Consider the following 24502-nt stretch of genomic DNA (forward strand, 5'->3'; position numbering starts at 1 on the left):
ATGCAACAGATGCGTTCAGATTCTTGCATTTCAGTTTTTAGTAATGAAGAGAGCAGAAAGTACATTTCTGGTAGAGGAATAGATATGTTTATTCAGTAAAGAGTATCTGAGATAAAGTGGGTTTTTTTAGCTCAGTTCCCATAGGAAGTGAGGCTTACGTGATTCTGCTGTGTGGGTAGGAAGGTGCACACAGAGAGTGTTTGTGTTGTGTGCTTGCCTGTACATCTGGCCCCTCTTCCCTACTAGCTTTTGAACCTGTTAGATCATTTCAGAGTGATCCAGTTCCTTTAAGTTTTGTGATTGTACGTAATAATGAGGATTTCATTGCAGGCTTCTGTGTGAGCTATATTACTTGATAGAGATTACCTATGGGAGAAAGACCTCAAGTGTTTTAACATGAAAACTTCATTTAGACCCCACTGTTGAACAGAAGAGACAAACCCATAGGAAAGCAAGGGCCATTTGTTGCAGTATGCACATATCTACCCATTTTCTTTCTTGCTGAGAAATTGGCTCTGTAGGAAGTTCTTGCAAACAGTTTGTACCAAGAGGGAAGAGTTTTCCTTATGTGTGTTTGAGTTCAGTACATTATATTGAATGAAATGTTACATTTTTACTCAGATCCATAGATCTGAGTAAAACAGAGCTGCCTGTTTAGATTCTTAAATGGGAGCTCTTCTAATTTATGCCCTCTTTCAGTCTAAATTAATTTCAAATGTAGAAAAGACCCTTCCCCCATTATCTTTGCATGATTTTTCAATCTGCAATTGTGAAAGAATTGAAATCTTTCTACATTGTTCTCAATATTGTTGTATTTCTGGTGCAAGATTTAATCTACAGAGTGTATTTACTAACTTTTGGTTTGCTATTGAAAAGAGGTATTTGTCATAGTTCAAAATCTTCAGTGCTATGCACTGATACCAGAGTTGTACTGTTTTTCCTGTTTTGCAATTATTCTTTCTGTACGTTGTATTTCTTTGAAGCATTGTAAACATTTACATAGGGATTATATCCTCGGTTATGTTTGTCCAGTGTATGGCGAGAAGAAGTCCTGACCCTTTAAGGTGTATTCTTCATCAAATTGAAAAAGCGAGAAAGTGAAAAAAATTCTGTAAAGTTTGAGTAATGGTGATAGATATTGGTCTTTGATTTATATGTATGTTTATATTAATTAAATTCTATATGTGACATTGTGTAGCCTGTCCTGCATTTTCCTACTGTTTTCTTCACAAACTGGGTATCACTTACATTTAAGCAACATCTGGCAACAGGATTTCAATATTGTTTCTCAAAAGCTCCCAACATTTGCAAATGGCAGTTCAGGGAAACGATATCCAGCAGTTCAAAATGATTAAGGATTTAGAGGGGGTTTCTTCTGAAAAAGAACAAAGGTTTGTTTGTTTGTTTTTCATAAAGATTTGAACATCAAGGAAGTAATATTTTTCATGCATTGATAAAGTCGTTCTTCCACTGTAATGAATAATGTAACTCCTGCTACAGGATTATCTTGCATTTAGCTTTGGCTGTTTTGTGTAATGGAATGTTCTTCCCACTTTTAGATATGTGTTTTTGCTTTATTTTTTCTACCAGAAAATGTTTTATTAAATGAATTTTTTGGGGCTTTTATCTTGAGTTTCTGTCTTTTAACTTTGCCACTTTAATAGTTGAGCTTTTTCCAAAAGACTTGTTAAAATTATGAGGAGCAGAGTTCCTTTCTGTAAATCTTTAACTACATTGCAAGTGACAACTGATGAAGCACGAGTTTCCCTTCTGCCTTGGTCTGCTAATGTTTCTGAAGACGTGGAATTCCTTAGGGTTCTGTCCTACTCCAGCTGCTCCTCATCTCTTCTGTGCATAGCTCGCTGAACTGAATAGCTTGTTTCAGTGGGTGTATGACAGGTACAAGCCTCTTTAGAGTTCACTTTTTTTAGAATCAAAGTTTATCAAATTAGTTTTTATCTTACGAAAACTACTATACTGTATAAAATATTTCATAATGAACCTTTTGGAATGGATTTGTGCCAACAAACTAGAAGGCTTTTATGAATAATAAATTCTGTTTTGGGGGAGGAGGGAGAAAGGGAGGTAAAGAGATGACCGATTTAGAGATGTCTTCAAATTTACTAGCTTTGAAACAAAAATTTGACTTTTTAATCCACCTTGAGGGGGGGAGTAAATTAAGGAGGGGCTTATAGTAGAGGTATAGCTGTATTCTTAATTTTTAGAATATCTTTTACTGTTATGAGGGTTGCCAAGCAGTGAACCTAATAATTTTTTGGCAAACAACTATTCCTGCTATGTTAGGAAACAAAACAGAAAGCAGCACCTCCAAATAAGATGTATTTGCATGTTTAATAATGGTTCTGTTTTGATTTTTGCCTTTATGCATGTGGATTAGGATTATTATTTGAAACTATCTACTAACTGTTAATTCTTCCAGTTAATATGTCAAAATGTAAAGTGCTCTGTGTGGATTAATATTTTAGCTCTACCATAGTCTACCTTTTTGCTAGAGAAGAGAAGGTCCTCAGAGACTGAGACATGTGCAGACTTTAATTTTCATATATTTTGGCAATTAGCAAAAACCTTGTTGTGAACAAAAGAGCATGGAAAAATTAATTTGATATGCTACAACTGTCAAAATTTACTCAGATGTGCTCAGCTTGACTCTTACTGGCTAGCTGCCAGGAGGAAAAAAAAGAAAAAAGAAAAAAGAAAAAAAAAAAAAAACCCAAACCCCACCCTAGTCTTTCAGTTTGACTGGAGAGGATTTCTTTATCACATTCTTAAATTTATTTTTTTAAAGAACAAAATATGTGAAACTCAGATGGTAATATGTGAAAGATGACAATAGAAATAATGCTTGGTTTAATTTTGTCTCATATGTGGGGCAAAATAATGTCACTTGTCTAAACATTTATTGACTCTGTCTTTTTTCCTGAATGATTAAGTATTTTGTGTCTTTTGAATGAAAGGTAGTATTGCATGAGTCTTGGGATTTAAGCAGTTTTTAAAGCTACCTTCCTCCAATTTAAATATTATAATTTGGTTACTATGTTTTTAAGAAATCTTGCTAGCTTTTAGGTAAAATTGAATTTACTACTTTGTTCTTATGTAAAAGCTGACAAGACTGAAAGATCAGGTGGTGGAGCAGCATTCATGCACTGTATGTGAGTACCGAGAGTTCCTTCAGACTGCGTCATACTGCCTCAGCCCTGTTTTGAGCCCCAGGATTCAAAAATGCTTGCATAATTGGGTACTGTTTTGTGGCTTATTGCTCTCTTGGGTGTATAGTTGCATGTGAGCCAGATTGGCTACTTTCCCGGCTTGCATCACTGGCAGCTGTTTTGCTTGAGGCAGATGGCTTGCAAGAAAGGCACCCATAAATTGTGGCATTGCTACTTTTCTTAAATCATTTTGTGAGAGAGAACCTCATGAGATGACGTTTTGAAGTGTTTTCTTGTACACTCTACTAAACTTTATGTTGAAATAATTCATTTTACAGTAATCTTTTTTAAAAGAATTCTGGAGAAGTTTAAACACTATAATAAAGTCAGCATGAAAATCTTCAATTATATTAAGAACCATTGATGATAGCTATATGAAAGAAAGGTCTGAAAACAAGAATGAATATCAGAAAGAGGAGAGAGAACCTTTTTAATGAGAGTAAAAGTATTTTTAAGAACAGCAGCTAGAGAGGAAATGGAATAGTGCATGTTATAAAATTCTAATGATCTGCTCAAGAATTTGAGACGTGTATATGAAATAATGCTTTTGTTCTGGACTTTCTATCTACAGTTCCCATGCAGAACTTTAATAGCTAGGCTTCTAGAGAGCTATTCCTAGGTAGCAGTATGCCATTTCCTAGTAGTCATGATTTCTATTAGCGTGCTTATCCAGCTATGTGTTCACTCTGTAGGTGTGCACATGCCACTGCTCTGGAGACTGGAAAATTTCTTGCATTAGCAGGATCTGTAGACACATAAACAAATCTTGCTTTCTACATGTTTCCACACCAGCATAAGCCAACAATTTTATCCTATAATATTCATTACTTAGAACTGCATAGCAGTTTTAAACTATAGCAATTTGTTTCTTTTGCTGTCTGTTTCTTCTCCTGTTCCTATATCATTGTATTTTTTTAAAGCAAATTACTTTGCCTTTTCTAGTTTGTGCCTCAGGGATTGTCCTTTTCCTGTTGACCATGCCTTCCACTCCTCCAGTGGGTTTCAAGAGCTACCTTTACTATAGAGACTGCTTCTGAAATTCATGTTTCTAAGTATATCTTTGCACGTATTTGAGAAATATAATATTTGAATTCAATTCACACTCCAGGATTACTAGAGGAAACATCAATAATTTCCTCTTGTGGAAGTCCTGAGTTTTCAGACTTGATGGCAAGTTTGTAAAGTATTTGGAAAGGTTTCTAAATCTAACTCAGGCCAGCTAGGGCTCACATTACTAAGGGGGAGAAAAGTAGGCTCTGACAAAGAATTGATCTTTAACCAAATTTAGCACAGAGAAGATAGTTTTCCCTTCTTCCCTGGGGAAATAAACCTCTTCAGCAGAGGTGTGTCAGAGCTTTAGGTCTCCTATGATATTGATCCAAGCTTGCTTCATACTTGGACTATTATTAAATCTCTGTGCTTCTTTGCCTTCCTCTCTTACTGCGAAGAAGTCCTTGGGAACATCTCTGAACTCTCACAAATTGGCCACAGAACCCAAGTCTATCTGTCTTTATCATGTTATTTTTTTATAGATTGATTTCTAGTTATTAATAAATTTAAGTGGTTTAGCTTTTGTGGTTATGAGAGGTATCTGTTGATTTTTTTTGTTTGTTTTTTACATTTTTAACTTTCTCTAAATGCAAGATTTGCTTGTTTTACTAGTGAGAGGAAATGTTGAAAAGTAATGGTGGTTTTTCTGCTCTGCTAAACTCATTATATTTTTCCTCTGTGTATGCGTAAAAGATACTGTGGGTATGTGCGTATCCTTGTCAAGGAGAGAAGGAGGTTAGAATCTGAAGATAGATATGAGCTGTCTCTTGCTGTAAGTGTTGAAATAAGGATTTTTTTTTTAATAACATTGATTTGGGGCAGATGAATTTTTCTGTGCTTCCTTTGTAGTCTATAGAGATGAGATGATTTAGAGCACTTGAGTTAGGCTGCATATGACATAATCAAGAGCAAATATTTAAAACATTCATTCACATACAAACACTCTCTTTCAACTAAAACTACCTTCTGTGAAAATCCCCAGAAATTTTTTTTCTAAAAAAAAAAGACACTAGAGTAGACCAATCAGTAGTTATGGGCTGGGTGCAGAAATTATTACATTAGGTTTTATGTCATATGTAAAAAAAAAAAAAAAAAAAAAAAAGTCCCTTTGGGCCTAATATTCCATGACTTCGAGTGTGCCTCCCTTTTTATCTTCTGCCTTTAAAGCTTAGCCTGACTGTTCTTCCTTCTTCACTGTTAAAAGAAACTTTCACCAGTTAGTGGCATAATTGAAGCACAGGAAACACAGGAAGCCTTGTCATCACAGAGCTCCAAGAATAAGAAAAAGAGAATCCTCCCTATGTGTGTTAAGCTGGAGTTAGTAACAGGTCTTTAGTAAGTGTTACCATTAAGGGCTGATATCTGCATAGCTTTCTAGGTTTTTCATTTATTTGGTTTTTCTCCTGCCATCTATTTCCTCCTGATTAATTTCTGGATCAAAATCTCTGGTAATACTTACAGCAATTAGCCTACATCTTGCTTATTGCCCTCATAGGCCAGTTGACTTTCCTTAGTAGAAACAAATACTAGAAACTTGGACAGTATGAACAGACAGAAAGAAAAGAAAAAAATAACAGGAAGGGCAAGAAAAGATAATGTAGAAGAAATGATTCTTTCTTTTCATATATTTCAGGTGAGGTTCTGTTGACCTATTTTAGCATTTCTGAGTTTATGGCTGCCCAATTTTAATTCTGTTCTTTTGAAACATTTTGTCTGTAATTTATCTTTATTTTGAGCAGCATCTGTGATATATAAGCTTGTATGTCAATGATTTTCTTTCTAGTTCCATTGGAGAATTTAAATAGCATAAATACAACTTTTTCCTATATATAATTTGTTTCCTTCTGTATTGAATACAGGTTGGAGTACTCCAACAATCTAGTTGGAGTAGTGTTCTGTATCTAATTTTTAATGTCTGTTTTTTTAATTTGTTTTTTTTTGTCAGGTACCCAAGAAGCACTTTCATGTATTGAGTCTTTACTGTTTTCCCTAAATATATATATTTGTAAAAAGCTTCAGGAATATTGATTTAAATTTTTCTTTTTTAAAAAACATGAGTTTCAGATCCTGCTTTCCACTGTTGTACATCAAGGCAAAGAGTACAAAGCACGGCCAAATGCAAATGCACTTTATAGCCACTCCTTGCTCATTTTGGCAGCTGTGTATCACAATGCAAGTATTTAGAAAGTAGGAAATCAGACTATGCTCTGAAGAAAAAATGGGTGGTCACCACTACTGTTTATGGGAATTAAGATACCAATTATTTTGGTTATCCTTACTTCGTAACGTTCCTGCTTGAAAATGATTTAAATTATGATATTTGCAGTTGGACAGAGAAAATATTGGAGTGCTAAACATGATTAAAGCTAGCATGATTCAGAGGAATATATACCCTTTGCTTGAAGATTTGCTGTTCTTCAGTTTTCCTACTATACTACCTACCAAGTTAAGGGAACATGCAAATTTACATTTTAAAATGGTTTTGCTAGGTTATTTGATCCAATACAATAGAGTGTGCTCATGTGATCATTAGCAATCACGATCAAATTAAATTAGCAGCAATGTAGATATATCAGATCATAGACCTTTGTATGACAAGCTGGGCAGTCTAGAAAATGCATTTAAAATATGAAGGAATCCTATTGAAAGGAAATAGCAAGTTAAGAAATGGTAATTTAGAATCTAACCAGAATATTAATTCTTCCTTATCTTTTTCCTTCCCCTAGTTGATGTTGCTCCTGTTTCCTTCCATAAGAATAAAATTGTTGGAGGTATAAAGAATGGGGAAACAAATGAACCTGTTTTCATGTAGGCCTGTCTTTAGTAATGCAAACCTTTTAATTTAGAACTTCAAATTCAGCTTTGGAAAGTCACTAGTTATTTTTACGGAAAGTGCTAATCTCCTCAAGAATTCTTACGTGTCTCTTCTGAATCTGAGTGCTTTTAAACTATTCTGTGATATCGTGTTCAGTTTAGAGACATATGCATTTTGCCTTTTAAAGCTGTTAGAGTTGTGGAAGTGCCCGTCTTGTTCAGAATAGACTTGCAATTCATTTTATTTGACCTTCAAAAGGTAGCTTCTAATTGAAGGTACTTCTGATAAATTCATCAACATGTTTGTTTGAAATATAATTGTAGGCATGTTCTCAGCTTTATTGGCTTGTTCTCTGCAGCTCGGTTCAGTTTTGTTTATTCTGATATTGGCTGTTTCATTCTAGTACTTGGAGGTCTTAGATGCTGCTCTTCCTATTTGTCACTATGGAAAACTTCCCCAATTATGTTTAGGTGACAGCCTGATATTCGCATTCTGAAAGTGTGAAGAAAAATAAAGTTGAGGCATTAAGTGAAATAGCAACATTTTTGTAGCTTACGTTCTCAGTGGATTTTCTGAGCATTGTGCAAGATGATGTTTTTATTTAATTTTTTTAATTTATCTTCTGTTAAAGTTTGAAGCTCTCCTGTGACTGCAGTGCTAGAAATACGGTTGATATACTGTTTTAGTGCTAAGTTATGTTTTAAGAAACTTGCATATTATGTTTAGATACTACAGAAATGTGTATATAAAGTGTATATATGTGTGTGTATATATGTAGTATATATACTGTGTATATATGTCAAATATATATAAGTGTATATATGTCTTTTAAATAAAGAGAGACAGAGAGCCTGAAAAGGAAGTGTGACTGAGCTTTTCTATGCTCTTTGATCAGTCTTGTATCTAAGTTTTGAAGAAGATACATACTTGGTTATTTAGTGTCATTTATTCACACAAAAGGAACAAACAGATTAAGCCTTGGATTTAAGCCATAATATAGACATGTGATGAATTGTATCAGGTTTTTTTATCATTTTTGTATTATATTTCTTCGAAGGAGAATGACTTGGGTCATGTGGAAGCCTCTGGAGAGAGGAGGGAACTGCTGCCGCCCTTGGGAGCGTGCTAGCAAGTTTGGGGTGGGTATTTGGGTGGCGGGGAAGAGGAGAAGCTTCCAGACTGCATGAATGGAGGAAGAATGAGATTCACAGAAAGGAGATGGAAACCTGTACCTCAAAGACAGAGGAGAAGAAAAGAGGAGCAGATCATAAGCAGGCCTCAGAAAGAAACTTTCCAATGATACAAAAGGTTAGTACAGTTTGCTGCAACTGGGCAAAACTGCTGAGATGATGAAGTCAACCATGTAAGGATGTATTAGGCAGTTTTGTTTATAAAACCCTATTGATTTCTATGTTACTTTTCATTTTCTCTGTTCAAAAATTTTAATTATAGTTCATGTTCTAAGGGAATTTGTCTCTGGAGTCAAAAAGGGTATTTTTGGATATGATGGGGAAGGAACCTCAAGGCTCTGGCTGATGCAGTGTTTTGTCACATTACGTTTTATCATTTTATAGAAAATGAGACTAACTGGTATGCTTTTTCAGTATATGCTGTAGGAAGATGCTAGCCAGGTGTAGCTTCTTTGCAGAGGAAACTTTCACTGACTCAACTATTCTGAGCTATCTGTGTGGTTTTAAAAATTCAATAAGTGAGTTCAATATTGAGCTTCTGTTTTTCAGGAGTCCTCATCCATTTTTATAATTACTCATTTTACATTAATTGGAGATGATATCAGCTGGTCCACCCAGCACAGGCTTTTTATCTTTGATCATAGTCAGTAGCAGCATATATTTCAGAAGTGAGGTTTTTTTTCCCACTGAGGTTCCTTGCCAAGTTCTGTCAATTTACAGTTTGGGCCATCCTTACCTAGAGGTTATGTTCAGACTATGGTCAGTAGCCACAGCTTGTTCTGTCTGTAAAATTTGAACATCTTGGATTATACTTGGTTTCTGTAACATCCTGCAGCAATAAGTGCAACAATTGAATTATGTAGTGTGTGAGAAACACCTCCTTTGGCTGGTTTTAAGCCTGCTGCCTGATGATCTAATTACATGGCCTTCATTCATGTGCTTATGAACAACACTGAATATCTGTTCCTTATTTACGTTCTGCATAACAATGATAACTTTATAGACTGTTGTCATATCCCTCTATTTTCTTCACACTTGAAGGGCCCCAGTCTGTGTAGCTCCTCCCAGTAGAAGCTGCTCTGTCTTTGATTTCTCTCATTAGCTTGTACATTTTTAAATTCTTCTATACTTCTGTATCTACATGCGGCACTCAAACTGTGGGTGTAGAATGGATTTATGCAATTACAATGGTTTTTCTGTATTATGTGATGTTTCGTTTCTAATGTATCATTTAACATCTTTGAGCATTAGGCTGATTTTTTTGAGGTCAAATGACTTCAGGCTCTTTCTCCTTGATGATACTGGTGAAATAAGAGTCCAACTTTCCATATAAAAAGTTAAGGTTTATTTTTGTTCTCAGCATTTACTCATTAGTTAAGGTTGAATTTTATCAATGTTTTATTGCCTATTTACTTATAATGGTAAAATCCTTTGCTTTTTTCACAATCACCTTTACTTCTGACTATACTCATAAATTTTGTTATCAGTGAATGTTGTCACCTCAGTCTTCTATTGCCTCTTCAGATCATTTTATGGGTGGGTTGATTTTTATAGATGCCAGCCTTGAATCTCTGAGGAAGACTTTATTGGTAAATTGTTGCTTTTGTGTGAATTATTTCCTGTTATTCTTCAGTTTCTTTGTTTTAACAAATTCCTAATCCAGAAGAAGCCATCCCTTTTGTCCCATGCAAACGTGTGGGGTTTGGGGGGGGGGGTTGTTTTGTTTTGTTTTTCCCAAGAGCATTGATGGGAGACCTTGTCAAAATGTGTTGGAAATCAAAGTACATCGGTTGACTGGTTCGCTTTTATCTGTGTTCACAGCCTGCTTCAGAGAGTCCAATAGATTTGTGGAACATGGTATCTATGTACAAAAGTCCTGTTGATTTTTGTCACTGTTTGATTTAAGTGGTGCATTTATAAAAATTTTCTTACAGTTTTTGTTAATACTCTCAGACAGTTTCCCCACGTTCTTCTGGATCCCTTCAAAATTGGTGTTACAGTTGCTACTTTCTGTTCCTATGGTACAAAATGAAGCTTATGATTGGTTATACCACATTATATAGGTTTTACTCCTTTGAAGGTTACTAGAATAAAATCTTATCTTGCATGTGTTGAATCAGGATTGAATAAATATTTGATTATTTATTTTGGCCAGTCTTCCTACTCATTTAGTTTGTGTGCGCTTTACAAGGGTATTTGATTAACATACGCATTTCGAATGTCATAAGTTAACTGATACCATTAATATCCTGTAACAGAGAAAATTCTAAATGGCACATTTTAGAGTAAAGGGTATAATTAAAATGCTGTGGAAGATATTTGTTATAGGTATTAATTTTAGAATTAAACCTGTAGGTCCTTCTGTAATAAAAAAAAAAAAAAATTATTCCTTTTTGTGTGAGGTGTATAGCTTTCAGTTAAAAAAAAAAAAAAAGAAAAGTAACTACACAACTATTTGCCTTTTTCATGAAGATAATGTGTCTCTTTATAATGGAATTGAAACGGTCTGATAGGTGGGGTTTTTGTGAATTTTTTTCTTCATTTCTCATTGGGATAATATTTTTCTAGTTAGAAATTGCTGGGAATCTTGGCATCCCATGGATGTTCTGTATTGAGTGTTGTCTTTAAATTCTAGGGATGTTCTCTTCTGCTTTAAAACAGAAAAAATCAAAGCATTTTGTAAATTAATATGTAAATCATAGGAGAAGATGAGAGTTGAATTTGTTGGTAAGAATGCAGAAGTCATAGATGAGTGTACACTTTTTGTCAGGTTAGTCTTGTTAATAGCTATTTTGGAAAATATAGTCTGATAGAGACTTCATAGCAGATGCATCAAAGGCTATTAGAAACAGACTAAGAAAGAGAAGGACTGTTGGTATTCACTGGGGAAAAGTTATTCTGTATTTGTTTTCAATATTAGATATATTTATTGGGTATGCTACTCTGAAATTTCATTGGAAATAATACTTGTCCCACGTGGCATATGATGTCCCTGGTACAAATGTTGTACTCTGTAGGTACTTCTGTAATTTTCACTGTTTTGACCTTTTTGTGAAAGAGTTTTGGAGTTTAAAAGAACATCCCAATACTTCTCCACTTGGATGAGAAAGGCTGGAGAGTCATTCTTGTTGCTATATGATCACTGGAAGATACTTGGACCCATTGTGACCTCCTCCTTTGGTGTTAGTTCCTCCATCTAAGTCATGCTACCAAAATGAAAAAAATTTTTGTTAACCTAGGTGTCTTTGAGATTCACTGAAACTTCTGATATTCCAAGGCTTGCTTGTTTATGTTAGGATTTTATACATTTACATTCAGAAACCTTTGTAATAAGAATATTCAAGTAATTATAATCTATATTCTATGAGCAGAGTAGCAAAGTGGTCTAGAGAATAAGTCAAAACACTGGAGTGATATGATTTTGCATTAGCCTTGAATATCATAAGTGACACAGTACACTCCAAGTGTGGGAGTGTCCTGCTCTGCTACGTGGCTGAAGATCAGTTTTTTCCCCCTTGCAGGATTGCCACTCATCCAATGTCAAGATGCAATTTGTGAGATATGTGTTGAAAAAAGGTGTCTGTAATAGTTTGAACAGGAGAATGGAATATAATTTATAAAAAGGCCATTGAAGAAGAAAAACCTGAGATGCTGGATGTGGGAGGAAATATTGACGAAGATGATTTTTCTTTACTGGAAGTATACCTTTAGTTACCATATTAGCAAAAAGTGGAATTCAACTTAGATCTATGTAAAGTGAATTAGTTTCAGGAGGTTGTGCTATTACGTATTATACAAGCAAAACACTTCAGAACAACTTCTGGCATTTTAGAGTTTTTTTTTTTTTCTTTTAACCAAAATCTGAACTATAGCTTGTTCAGCTCTCAATCTTTTGATAAAGAGCTTTGTCACAACTCTTTGATTAGTAGTTGGTAACAGCTACCAGAGTCATCTGACTGCATACTCTTTCCCTAGATGAATGAGTTTACCATGAGGCAAGGTGTAATTATGTATATAGTGTCCTTGTACTGCATTGGGGATTTTTCTGTGAACTTTGCAGATGCAAGATAAACATAACATAAATGGTTATCTGTGCAAGACTCATCATTCAGGGGACAAAGTGTGTCTAACCCAAATAATTTTATTTAAGCTAGACTTCTTTAAATGTTATAAAATAACAAGTGGGTAGGCATCATTGCTCTTTTTTCATTTGAAACAACATCAGAACACTTCCATATGGAACAAAATTTTCTGTGTTCTTTCAAATCTGCTGTCATTTGAGTTTTTCTTCAGCTGCTTAGGAAACTGCCAACTAAAGTAGTAATCATGACCGCAGTAGGGAGAAGTAAATTAACACTCTGTAGAATACAGCAACTTGCATTCCCTCATTCTTCCCTGTTTCTGAGAGCAATCTGTCTGTAATACATTCTTTAGAATTTCAATATGTATTTTTTTCCTCCCCAAAAGGTATCTCTTTCTGAGCTTCCTGGCACTTCAGCCAGAAACTTGTCCATTAAGATATTTTTAATATTGATTTAACTTGTGCTAACACAATTGCTCTTGTAATCAGACTCATAATTAGTCCTTCATCTGCTTTAAAATTATTGCTTTTAATTTGTTAGCTTGAGCAATAGAGAATGTAGTTAGTTTTATTCCTGTCTATAACTTCCAACTACAGCACTGCAACATGTTTATTTTCCTTCATGACATAGTATCTTCTTTTTAGGCTCCTTGGTCATTTTCTTCCAGCTTACTTCCCTTACTTGAATCTCTGTAATGTCACTCAGTGGGTTGTCATCTTCCTTAACAGGATGAGTTATTGAAACAAAAAAAACCAAAAAACCAAAAACCCACACTGATTTGTGTAAAGCATGTACCTTGTGTCAATTCTGTAAATAAAATTACTGAAGACAACAATTAATACAATCATTGAAAAAGTGGAGGTGTTTAGTGAATTAGAGGTTCTGTTCCTCTGAAAGCACTGTGTCTTTGAATGACCTAATCAACAGCAAGTCATTGCTGGGGGATTTGGAAGTACAATCTCATAGTCCAAAAGAATGCTATATTTTGTGCCTGAAGTTAGCTGGAGTTTTTTGGCAAAAAAAAACATTCAGTGGGTAGACTGCAGGAATGTGGTGCTAATTGTTTGCTTTTTCACTACTAGAATTTGAGGGCATTGAATGAGTTAAGTTGTCAGATTACAAGTTAAAAGGAACTTTGCATCATCTATAATTAGGTTGTGAAACCCCTTTGTGTATGATATTGTACATGTCAAAAGTTTACAATGGATGCTGAGAAAGGGATCAGACAAATGCAAAGGTGAAAAATCTATTGAACATTGTAAAATGCAAAGACATCCAACACATGGTTCCTTGAACCATGTTGCTGAGACTGAAAGAATATTCTGGGAAGTAGAACCACTGATTTAAGAATATTCTTATATTGAACTACTGCTATTGTCAGTGGCAAGATACTGGACTTAGCTGGTTGTTTGCTTGGATTTGTTTGGCCTGGACCATTTCATGTTCTGTGTTAATTTTTAGCTGAGAGCTGTATGGCTTGACTTTATGCTGCTTATTTTAGAGGGGGAGTTGGGGAGAGAGGTGAAATGTAAGTATTTTTATGAGACTTCTAAGGAAAGAATTGTGATAAACCTTTTATGAAAAATTCAGTATCTCCTTTTCTTCAGCTCAGTGTTGAATAAAATTAGTGCTCATATGAAATGATTCCTCTTAGTTTTAGTTTTCTGCAAAGAAAAAATTCTGAGATTCATTTACTTCTGATATCTCTAGTGTAATATGTGGAAAAAATACTTGATTAAAAATTTACGTCAATAAAGGAAATCAGTTCATCTCTAGCGAGTTTTTAGTTATTCTAACTCTAATATGTTATTGCATTAAGAATATTTCAGTATACGATAAAAAATGCTTCAAAGTAGGTAAGATCTGTGCATAACAATATTTCAGAAAGGTGAAATTTAAGGTTGCTCTGTTTTATTCCAACATGGTAGATTAACAGTGTCAACACACCAGTAAATGCTCTAGCTTTTACTATATATTGCTTTAAAATAATGTCAAACAGTAAATGTGAAAAGGAAGTTTTAGGAACAATTTCTAGATTTTGCTTTTTTCAAAATAGCACAACTTTAAAGAATGGTTTTAGGTTTCAGATGACAGTAAAATTAATGCAGAATACAGGAACGCCAAAGCAACTATACTGGATCAGAGCAGTAATCCACCTAACACTATTTCTTTGCTTTAATGGTAATTAGAACCATATGCTCCGAAAGAAAAGGCTTATAATGGGCAATTAAAGGATCTGCACATAGCAGGCTTTTTTCTTCCACCCTCCCTCCCCTAGTTGCCATAAATTACTGGTTAGCCTTTACTCTGAAGTGCGAATCTGACAAAACCTAGAAGGAACAGGAAATGACCTAAGTGTGGTTTTAGCCAGGTTTTTTTCATTACCTACATAAGAAAAAACTACTTTCCCTTGATAGAGAAAACACCTTTTATAACCTTTGAGAAATGTTGGAAGATCTCATAAAATAGAAAAGGGAGGTCCAAGCAAACATAACAAGCAATAAGAACACGGAAAACTTTCTAAGGCAGACAAAGTGGAAGCTGACCTGCTGAGTCTCCTGTTTTTAAAAGCAGAAGTAAAATGTCATCTAAAAATATTATTTTCTACTTGCAGGGATTAATATTGACTTTAAGCATGCTTAAGGCTTATTTGAATCTTTAGCACAACAGTGAAGCATTTTTGCTCTGTTTTTGTAATTATGCTGTGGACAGACTTACTGAAAACAATACTTAAACATCTTTAGACTCTAAAGCTGACTTGTTAAAATTTTCTTAGCTGCAGCTCTTGAAGATGTGTATTTAGAAGGAAACTCAGGTTACTGTGAAATCTGAAAATATTGTAGTGGCCAGACATCTGTATGTTCACATATAGTTCTTAAATGTCCATACAAAGGTACTGCAGGTGCTATTGAATGTTTAGAGTGGATGTTTACTAAAGCAGTAAAGGAGAAGCAAGCCTCTTCTGCTGGGGGAAGATTTTAGACTTGTTACAAAAATGAGTACTTCAATTTATATGAAGACAATGCCTTTTATGAAAGGGTTTAGTAGTCAATGAATGAGTCCAGGACAGGGGAGATGAATGTTTAATTTCAGTGGAGAGTACTCAGACTTCACAAGCATGAAAGACTGTGTCTATCTGCAGACTTCACAACCTCCTGATCTTTTTACCACCTTGCATAAATAAATGATATAGAGTCCAGAACTGGTTAAGTGTTAGAATTCTCAAAGTATGCTAGCTATTTCTCCAGTACCATTTATTTTCATGAGAAGCTTTAGTGGGTAGTGAATTATTGTCTTGATTCTAAATGCCTTAAATATCATATTCAATATTTTCTTAGTATCATGTTTTGATTATGATTATCTACTCAAATGGCCCACAAGGTTTCACAACTGAACTTTGTACTTCTACTTTGACAAAGTCATACTTTAGTTGCATCACCTTTAGTATCATACTGAATATAACTGAAATACTTAATAGCATACTGTTTTTCAAAATTTGTCTTCTACACAGAGGGAGAGAGAGATCTTTTAAAAATATTGAAATAGGACTTGTAGGTTATACTGTAGTGCTTGTTTTTGTATCATTAAATTATATGAGTTGAAAAAGCTAATTGATTATAAACTGTTACAACAAACTAATTTGAAAGTAAAAGCAATGAATCTAGCATCAGTTTTGGTTGAAAGAGTCATGAAAAGAAATGGATTTGTAATGTAACCTTTTTCATATTTTAAAAGAAATTAGTTTCTCATCTGGTTGCAGAATTTTGCTTTTGAATGAGGTGGTTTTTTAGAGTAGATTTCTGAATCAAGTTGCTATGGTGTTGGTTTCATTGTTTAGTTAATTCTATGCTTGGTTGCTATGGAAATACTTATTTACGGAGCTAATGCCTAACGGTGTTGAACAGATGCTACTAGCAGCTAAGAATCTTTTCTATTTGACCAATGAAGGACTTGGTCAAAAGTAGAAACTCATTTTATGTATTCATTTTTTCTCCATTAAAATTTTGGATCGTGGAATGCTAATGGGTGATGTCAAATAAATCAAGTTTTCTTTTCTTAAAGAACCCATTAAAAAGCATGCTGAATTTCCTGACTAGTATAGCCATTGAAACTAAAACTTTTCAGTTACCTAGTTTAGGTAATCTAACAATCACGTTACTAATTGTAATGTTGTGTATGCCTTCATATGGATTACACATTTCAGCTTATAGTATATAGCTTGTTTATTAGTTTTATTTTAGTTCAGAAATTTCTTTTTAGAATCATAAACTATGAAACAATTTTTTTGGCCATGTATTTTGAATATCTGCATAAATATGAACATTACCCTTAGTATAACTTTGGAAATTTTAGGCTTTCAAATGCACAGAAGTGAGTAATTCTTGAATATTTACGATATTATGTTTTTGTTTTTTACCTTAAGTTATATTACTTTAAAAATATCCTTACATAGTTATCTGTCCAAATATATTCTGCCAAGCTTTTAAAAAGCTTTTTTAAAAGAAATTGTTTAAAATGCTTAGTGTACTTTTATAGTAATTTCAGTGCTCTTAACTTGAGTAAAACCCATAGGCTTTTATTATGCTTAAACTTCTAGAAGTTTAAACCACATTTTAAATACAACTTTAGCCAAATGGAGTTGTGACACCCATGCGAAGAAGATGCAAAGGAACTCCACTCTCGCCATCATTAGCACTCTTCTATCACAGATACGCTTCTGTCACAGGCCCTCGCTGCACCAGGATAGGAAAGATAACTTTTGTATAGAAAAATAATTAATTTTTTTTCCAGAGCTATGCTATTTACTTTTTTCATTGACTATCTTCTCCCATTTTTCTTCTGTTTTTAGTTTATTTAGACTACAAGCTAGTCAGAGGAGGGCTTATTTCCTTACTTTTTCTTTGTAATAATTAATATTGCTTGTACCCTTTGACTGAACTGTAAACTGTATTAGGACAGGTCTATATTACTGCAAACAGATGTACATATTTTTAACAGGTGTTTCTGATGCTGCTAACAACATGTGCTTTCCAAAAGAACCATGCTGAAATTTGGTAAAATCAGGTTTGACTAAACATGTACTGAATTGAATATAGTAATTCATTCTTCTGAATTATGACTGTGGGAAAGTTGTTGTGCTTTAATATTTTTTTTCTTTCTTCATTTATTTATTTATTGCCATGAAGTAAATTCCCTCTGTGGGTACTCTTAGCCTGCTTTGAGTGACACATTTCAGTTTGACGTAAACTCATTACCAACTGATGAAGGCTGAATCAGAAAAGATCACTTGTACTTCAGGAGTTTTTGTAAGGTGGCTCGCCTTAACTGTGTTGATATTTATTTTTTAGGCAAAATAGATTCAATTCTTAAGTTTAAATGTTATGCAGTCCTTGACTGTTATTGAACAAGGCATACAACTGTGTTCAAAACCCAAGGCAGCTTGTCAGGCAGTTTTTTAAAAATAGGAAAGTGTGTTCATTGCTCTTTGGATGACCCACAGTGGATTGAACTGGGAGACTCTAGGATTAAAGCCGGGCTGATATGAGGCTGACTGGTAATTTGGCTACATGTTTATGGGGGAGGGCTAGATTCCTCACCTCAGCAGAAGTTCATCTGCAATATTGGAGCCCACTGCAGCTTCATTTTCAGATGAGCTCCCACTTGTGTGATTGCTGAGTTGTTGGCACTGGAAGCTGATGCTCAGGAGCTGAAGTGTGTGAGCTGCTGAGCAAGCAGTTGGTGCAGAAGCTTGTAGCTTGGAACTTTTATGAGTCCTGTCCCTCCTCAATCAGGTGTTTCTTCTTGGAGGAGGTAAGGAAGAATGTTATGCGCAAGCGGGTTACAAAATCCTGCGGTTACAGAGTACAGTTCTTTCTGCAACACGTCCTATGGTTGCAAAATCACAGATTGCTGAGGTTCTGCCTAAGATCTATTTCAAGGTCAGTCTCTCTGTTCACTTTAAACTAAAATAAACAGTATTCCTTTTTACTCCTGTATTGCTCTAAGATCAGTGCAGCTTTGGGAATCCTTTGTAACTTTTATTGATGATCCACAGTAATTAATTACAGCTCTGACTCCCAAAAGAATAATGCCAGAAATACTACTCTTTTAATATTCCAGAGTGAAGTTACGCAGCATGCAGTTAAGCTAATTAAGCTAAGTCTAGTAGGTACTGAGATACAAAGTGCAGTTTCCTTACAGGTAGTTTCTGAGTAGAACCACATGTTAAGGAGTAAATTCTTTAAACAGAAATCTTTTTGTAAAGAAGCAGAATTTATCAGCTGATACCTTTAAAATTGCCACCCACCTTTGTCCCTCAGACCAATCCTATTCTGCAGTAGGTGTAGTAAGGAATATGCTGCTACTTTCTGTTCCTTTCACAGTGAGAAATGGTTATTTGTTTGGGGGTGGGGGGAGGCTTTCTGGATTTGAGTGCCATCTTGTGGTCTAGTATAAGCATCCAAGAAAAGGTAATAAACCCCTTCAATTATTACCCTGTAAAGATTTAATTACTGAAGAGGTTTACTGAGTCCTATTTACTGTAGAAAAATATCCACTACGTAGTGATCTACATTTTTTGCTTGGTAGAAGAGATTGTTACTTTGAGCCAACAGCTTTTATCAACTCATAACACTTGCCAACGAATATTTTTTTCCCTCTGCAACTTCAAGCCTATTTCTATACTATGGCAGTGCTGAAGTAAAGGGGAGGTCACTTAGGAGTTTAGGACTGAACCTTTTTAGTCTTATAGATTGACCCCCAAAATTATAACAATATAGACTATGTGTGTCTGTGCATATATACAGCTAAAATGCTGAATAAAAGAGGCTGCACCATTGAAAGTAGCTGCAGTTACAGGTTTGGTTCAGAAAAGTTCTGGAGTTTGCAAGGGCGTGAGTATTTTCTTAAGATCTCATTTACAGCAAATAAATAAAATCAGCTAATGCACCACAGGTTTAAAGAAAAAAGAAAAATTACTAAAAGAGCTGGAGGAGGAGAAACCTCTTCCATGTCCCTCAATGGTGGCTGCAAGCAAGATGATGCAACTTTGTGGGCCATTAGTACCAAAGGTTGCTGTTACAGCTAACAAAACTCATAACACTCATGTGGATCTTTGCTGGTTGAGTCAATAGTCAATGAACCAGATTAATGCAGTCTTCACGTCTGTGCTTTGGAGGACAGATGGAAGCCAAAAGATTTACCTCTTTGATGCAGTAAATAACTGTCAGTCAGGAAAGGGAAACTTGGAAATGAAGAGCTGTTTTTTAAAAAACTGCCTGAATTTCAAAATTGTTAAGCTGGACAACTCATTTTAGTTGCTGTTGTGGAGGATAAAGCTTTCATTTTTATAATGACCATGCTAAAACCAAATGCTTCATGCAACATGGATTTGGCCAGATAGATACCGTTGGTCGTTATCCTAACGCTTGTTACTGACATGCTAACCTTCACCTTATATCTTTGTTAAAAAAAATATATATATATGTATATACAGTTTTGATGTATAAGGAGAAGGTAGTTCATCACCTTAAAAACAAAAAATATAAATTCTTAAATTCTAAATTCTTAGATTTAGATCTTCTCGCTTTATGTAATATGACCTCTACTATAGCATAACTTACTTGCAGGTTAAGTGCGTGCTTAATGATTAGAACTCTTAAGTTTTCCTAACAGTTGGATGTTACAACTGTTAACTTTAAACACAGTGTTTAATGGTGTCTGTATGAAGAAAAAAGAAAATGTTACCCTTCCATTGTTACCCTTGCCTGGGCACTGATGACAAGTCAGCCTGTCTTCCTCAGTGACACTTTCTAGACCTTCTGCTGGACAAGCTCCAGATTGGAGCGTTGTATTTTCTCCACAAAAGAGGTGTTAGACACAGAGGAACAGAAACAAACATAGCTTTCACACATTAAAATAAGCAGAATGACTTCAAAGGCTGCAGAATGTGAACCACCAAGCAGGGGTATGGGTATCTTATCTGTGCTCTGGAGCTATAGGATTAGCTTTATATTTGTTTAATTTGTAAATGCAGTCATTTGCATAACATGCATTTATCACAGAAAAAGTAGAAACTTGTCAATTATGGTATTTTTAGTGGCTGACAAAAAGTCACAAAGACTGAACACTTCAGACGTGAATTTCATTTTTTGTATGTTGTTTTCATTTTTGGTCTGTGTAGAAGAGAAATTAAGTGAGCATAGTTGACGTATTTGAAGCTGATAGTATCTTCAGATTGTGTTGCTGACGTTCTTCTGTGGGTCTGGTGGTTTTCATGAAGTTATTCAGGACACGTAGATTTATAACCATATTCAAACAGAAACTAAAAAATACTCCTGCAAGAAAATGCTTTTAAAAATACAAGAGATCTTTAACCCAAGGTATTGGGGAGGTTTTTTGCCTTTTTATTTTAATTATGTTAATGTAGATGCTTTCTGTGCCATATTTACAATATTGCTACTGTTTGAATAGCTCTGGAAAATAATGTAGAATAATTCAGAAACAGAAAAGAAAAAAGTAAACATTTTAAATTGCATCCTATATTTTATTTTTAAGAGGAGGGAATATTCATGCAGCTAGTACAAAGGGCCACAAGTCTCTGAAGTTCATGCAGTAACAATAATTAAATTAGATACAAATCAATGAAATAAATTTTTCTGATTTTTTTTTGTTTAGATTTCCTACAGAATGCCATGAAATTTACTTAACTTTTAGACCCTGATACTATATTTCATTGTACTGACAGAGCAGGGAAAAATAAGTCGCATGTAGTCTGATTGTGTATACGTAATAGGTTGTCTGTTATTTAATGTGATTAATGATTCTGGATGTGTAAAACGTGTTTTTTCATGGAGTTGCTGCAAGATTTCTGAATGGTGAACAAACAGTTGATACAGTGTATTAGATTTTTACCAAAAGATTAGCAGTTGTGTTTTAGCAAAAACCAAACTAGGAATACTCAAAAATCAGTTTAGATAGACAATATCATTCAGAATGCTAATTTTATCAAGCTCTGTATGTACATATGGAAAGTATCTGTAGGGAAGTGTATGCACTGACAGTACAGTCAGTGGAAGTATTTCTTGGCCTCTTCTGTTATATTTAACTCCTATTTAATAACTTAATTAGTGATGGAGATATAAAGGCATATAAAAAAGATGGCCTGAGACTCAGTCTCAATAGCAAGGATTGCATATTGGGAAAGTATTTGGACAACAATGCGAAGATTCATAGCTTTCTCCACTGAAGAGTGTTTGTTTGCCACTTATTGCTCATTTTAGTTTAGCGTGGTAGTGTTATATTACTTTTGAGTGGCCGAGGTCAGTGGTACCAGCAGAGGAACTAACATAATTAGCTCTATGCAGTATTTCCTTCCTGTTTATGGACTCCTCCATATTTATGCATATTTGAGGTGACTCTTCTCCCCTCTGCTTCTCCGTTTAGGAATTAAAGAAAACAATGGATTGTCTAAGTTTGTCCTCTTGAAAAATAAATTTGTTCTGTGAGCAGCAGAAATAATAAATTCTGGTTTCTAAATCTTCCTATCCACCTTTCATCTTATACCTCTGTCAAAGTTACTCCAGCTTCTTTACCTTCGATATTTGTCCTTTCTTTTTACACCAAAATATTCCTAAGTATGTCTTCTTTCCTTCAGTATTTTATAACTTTCAGCTAGGACAGAAACAGCTTATGGTCAGAATGTGATTAATTAGTTTGTAGGCTAAATGAAACAGGTAAATATTGAGCTCTGGCTACGGCTCCTCCCTCAGAGGAAAAATAAATGTGGTTCTCTCTCCTGCCCCAGTCACTCACTTCCACAAACTGTACAGGGAAGTGATATTCTTTGAGTTCTGCTTGTCTCCCAAATTTGATGGAGATTGGTCAGTAGCTTCAAAAAGTTATGAGGAAGAGCGAAAGATGGAGAACTGGAGAGAGGGCCTGATTGCTTGATCGTACATGCTTTGTTTCCTTAGAAAAGCTTTCTAAAGAGGCGTCCCGCTCCAAGACAGGATAACTGCATCGGCTCTCGCGGGGTTCCTGTTCAAGCATATTCATTCATCCTTGCCAAAGATATTAAAAGATACTATATGATGATTCTAGCATTTGGGTAATAATAAGTGAGCATAAATGAAAATTGTAGGTTCAATCCTATGGTGCTTTATGTGTCAGTAATCCTATATATGCAGAACCATTTGAAAAATTTCAGTGTTTGTTTAATGGTGTTTTGAGAATCCAGAAATTTTTGTGGGAACATTATTTTTCCCTTTTCTTATCCTTTTTTATCCACAAACTGTCTTAATTGTTATGAAAACAATAAGCTTTTCTTATGATTCATCAAAATATCAATTTTTTTTAATTCTAAAACACAAAATTGTTTTTAAAGTACTTGAATTCTTTCCTAATTGTGAAATGCGTGGCATTTTCCTAAAGCCAGGGTTGTACTGGATTTCTGCAATTAGGTTTCATTATTCTGGGACTAAATTAAAACAGAATGCTGTATTTTAAGCTGTTCTTTAAATGAATTTGAAAATTAGCTAATGCAAGATATATCCTGTCACTTATGTACCTTTCTGTTGTGAATTTATTGCATGTTTATCACATTAGATGCAAGTTTTTACCTGTAAATCCACTTTAATATTCTGAGATGCACCTACTCTATGAAGTTTTTTGCTCTATGCTTCTGTAATTCAGGTAGGAAGTTCTAGTATGAGATTTATCAAGCCTGATATAGCCCATGTGCATTTACCTTCAGGACACACTATTAGTCTTCTCTTTCCTCAGTAATTTTGGGGCATGTTTTATAGTTAGCAAAAGAAAAAATAATAAAAAATTGTTCTTCTTTGAGTCTGGTAGCTAAATGCTGGTTTTCTTGATAATTTAGCTGTTTTTATAAAAAATATTGGAGATTTTAGGATAGATTTGCTTTTATAAGTCTAGGTGAATAGAAGCAGAAAAGCACTGTCACCAGCTAATTTAGTGTACACATTAGATGATTTATCAGTGATCCAGAAATATCGGAATGAGACCATATAATTATTCTATCATCAGGATATCTCTATTCCATGCAGATTCAACATGTTTTAGGGCTTTTGCTGTGGTGGTAACTGAGACAATGACAGAAGTTGCATCCTATCAAAACATGAAGGGAGAAGTATTTTATATTACATAACATGATTAAGATTTATTCCACTGTTGTTTTTTCAGTGCTAACAGTGCTAACATATCACCATATTACTCTTCATTTTTTACAGATGATTCTTTGGGATTGGGATTTGAAGCAATGGTACAAACCCTATTACCAGGTCAGTCTATTATGAATTCTTTAATGAAATGTGATTAAGTAGAGAGCTCACTGTGAACTGTCGGATTTCAGTTTTTCTGTTGAGAATTCACAGTTACCTGAGTTGTCACCCTAATTCTATCTAGCAGAGACTTGAAATTTAGCAATTCTGACCAAGTTGACAGCGATGTACTTTCTTAGTGTAAGTGAGAACAGTCTAAAGTCCCGCTAAGAAGGGAGTGCTGACTGAAATATCCCTTAGCATAATGTTAGGGAGTGATTTCCCCAGCAATGTCACACAACTCAGTGCTACCAGGATCTCACTTTTTCTCTGACTGCTTGTTATTCCCCCTCTTTCTTGTGTCAGCACTAGTGTCTAATCAGCCAATGCTGTTTCTGTTCAGGGAGTTATCCCAAATAAAATCTAATCACTTTTGACAGAATTTTTAGGATTTGTTTCAGCAGAATCAAGGATAATAAAGATAGTGAATCTGAATCAATTCTAACTTAGGCTTAAACTGCTGTGGCAATTGCACCCTTATAAGGGATTTATAACAGCTTGGCACCTCAAAAGTTCTGTTGATTTTATTGGAGGAGATAGAATACCGAGTTTAATTCTAAGATAAAGTAATAAAAAATTGAGATAAGAAAAATTAACCCTAGATCTTTATTTTGAAAAGAGAAGAACAAACTGATAGCTAGTGTTTGTTATAGGTAAACGCGACAAATTGACAACCACTCGGGCCAGGTTGCATAAATTCCAATTTAATAGAATAATTGAGCAAGTCACAAGTAAGCAAAACAGCGCTGGGCGGCYGGGRAGTCTCCTGCTCCACCAACGGCGCGCGCAATCCCCC

General features: G+C 34.8%; 1 protein-coding gene across 1 annotated transcript in view; it reads left to right on the plus strand.

The window, feature by feature from the left end:
• The window catches only part of PDE3B (phosphodiesterase 3B), a 94703-nt gene that overhangs the window by 40184 nt on the left and 30017 nt on the right, over positions 1–24502 (plus strand). The window contains exon 2 of the mRNA XM_026070328.1: positions 23617–23667. Coding sequence (XP_025926113.1) covers positions 23617–23667 — 51 coding nt within the window. The remainder of the gene's footprint in view (positions 1–23616; positions 23668–24502) is intronic.

The sequence above is a fragment of the Apteryx rowi genome, unplaced genomic scaffold, assembly GCF_003343035.1.
Source record: "Apteryx rowi isolate R43461 unplaced genomic scaffold, aptRow1 scaffold_107, whole genome shotgun sequence".
In the NCBI taxonomy this organism is placed as follows: Eukaryota; Metazoa; Chordata; class Aves; order Apterygiformes; family Apterygidae; genus Apteryx; species Apteryx rowi.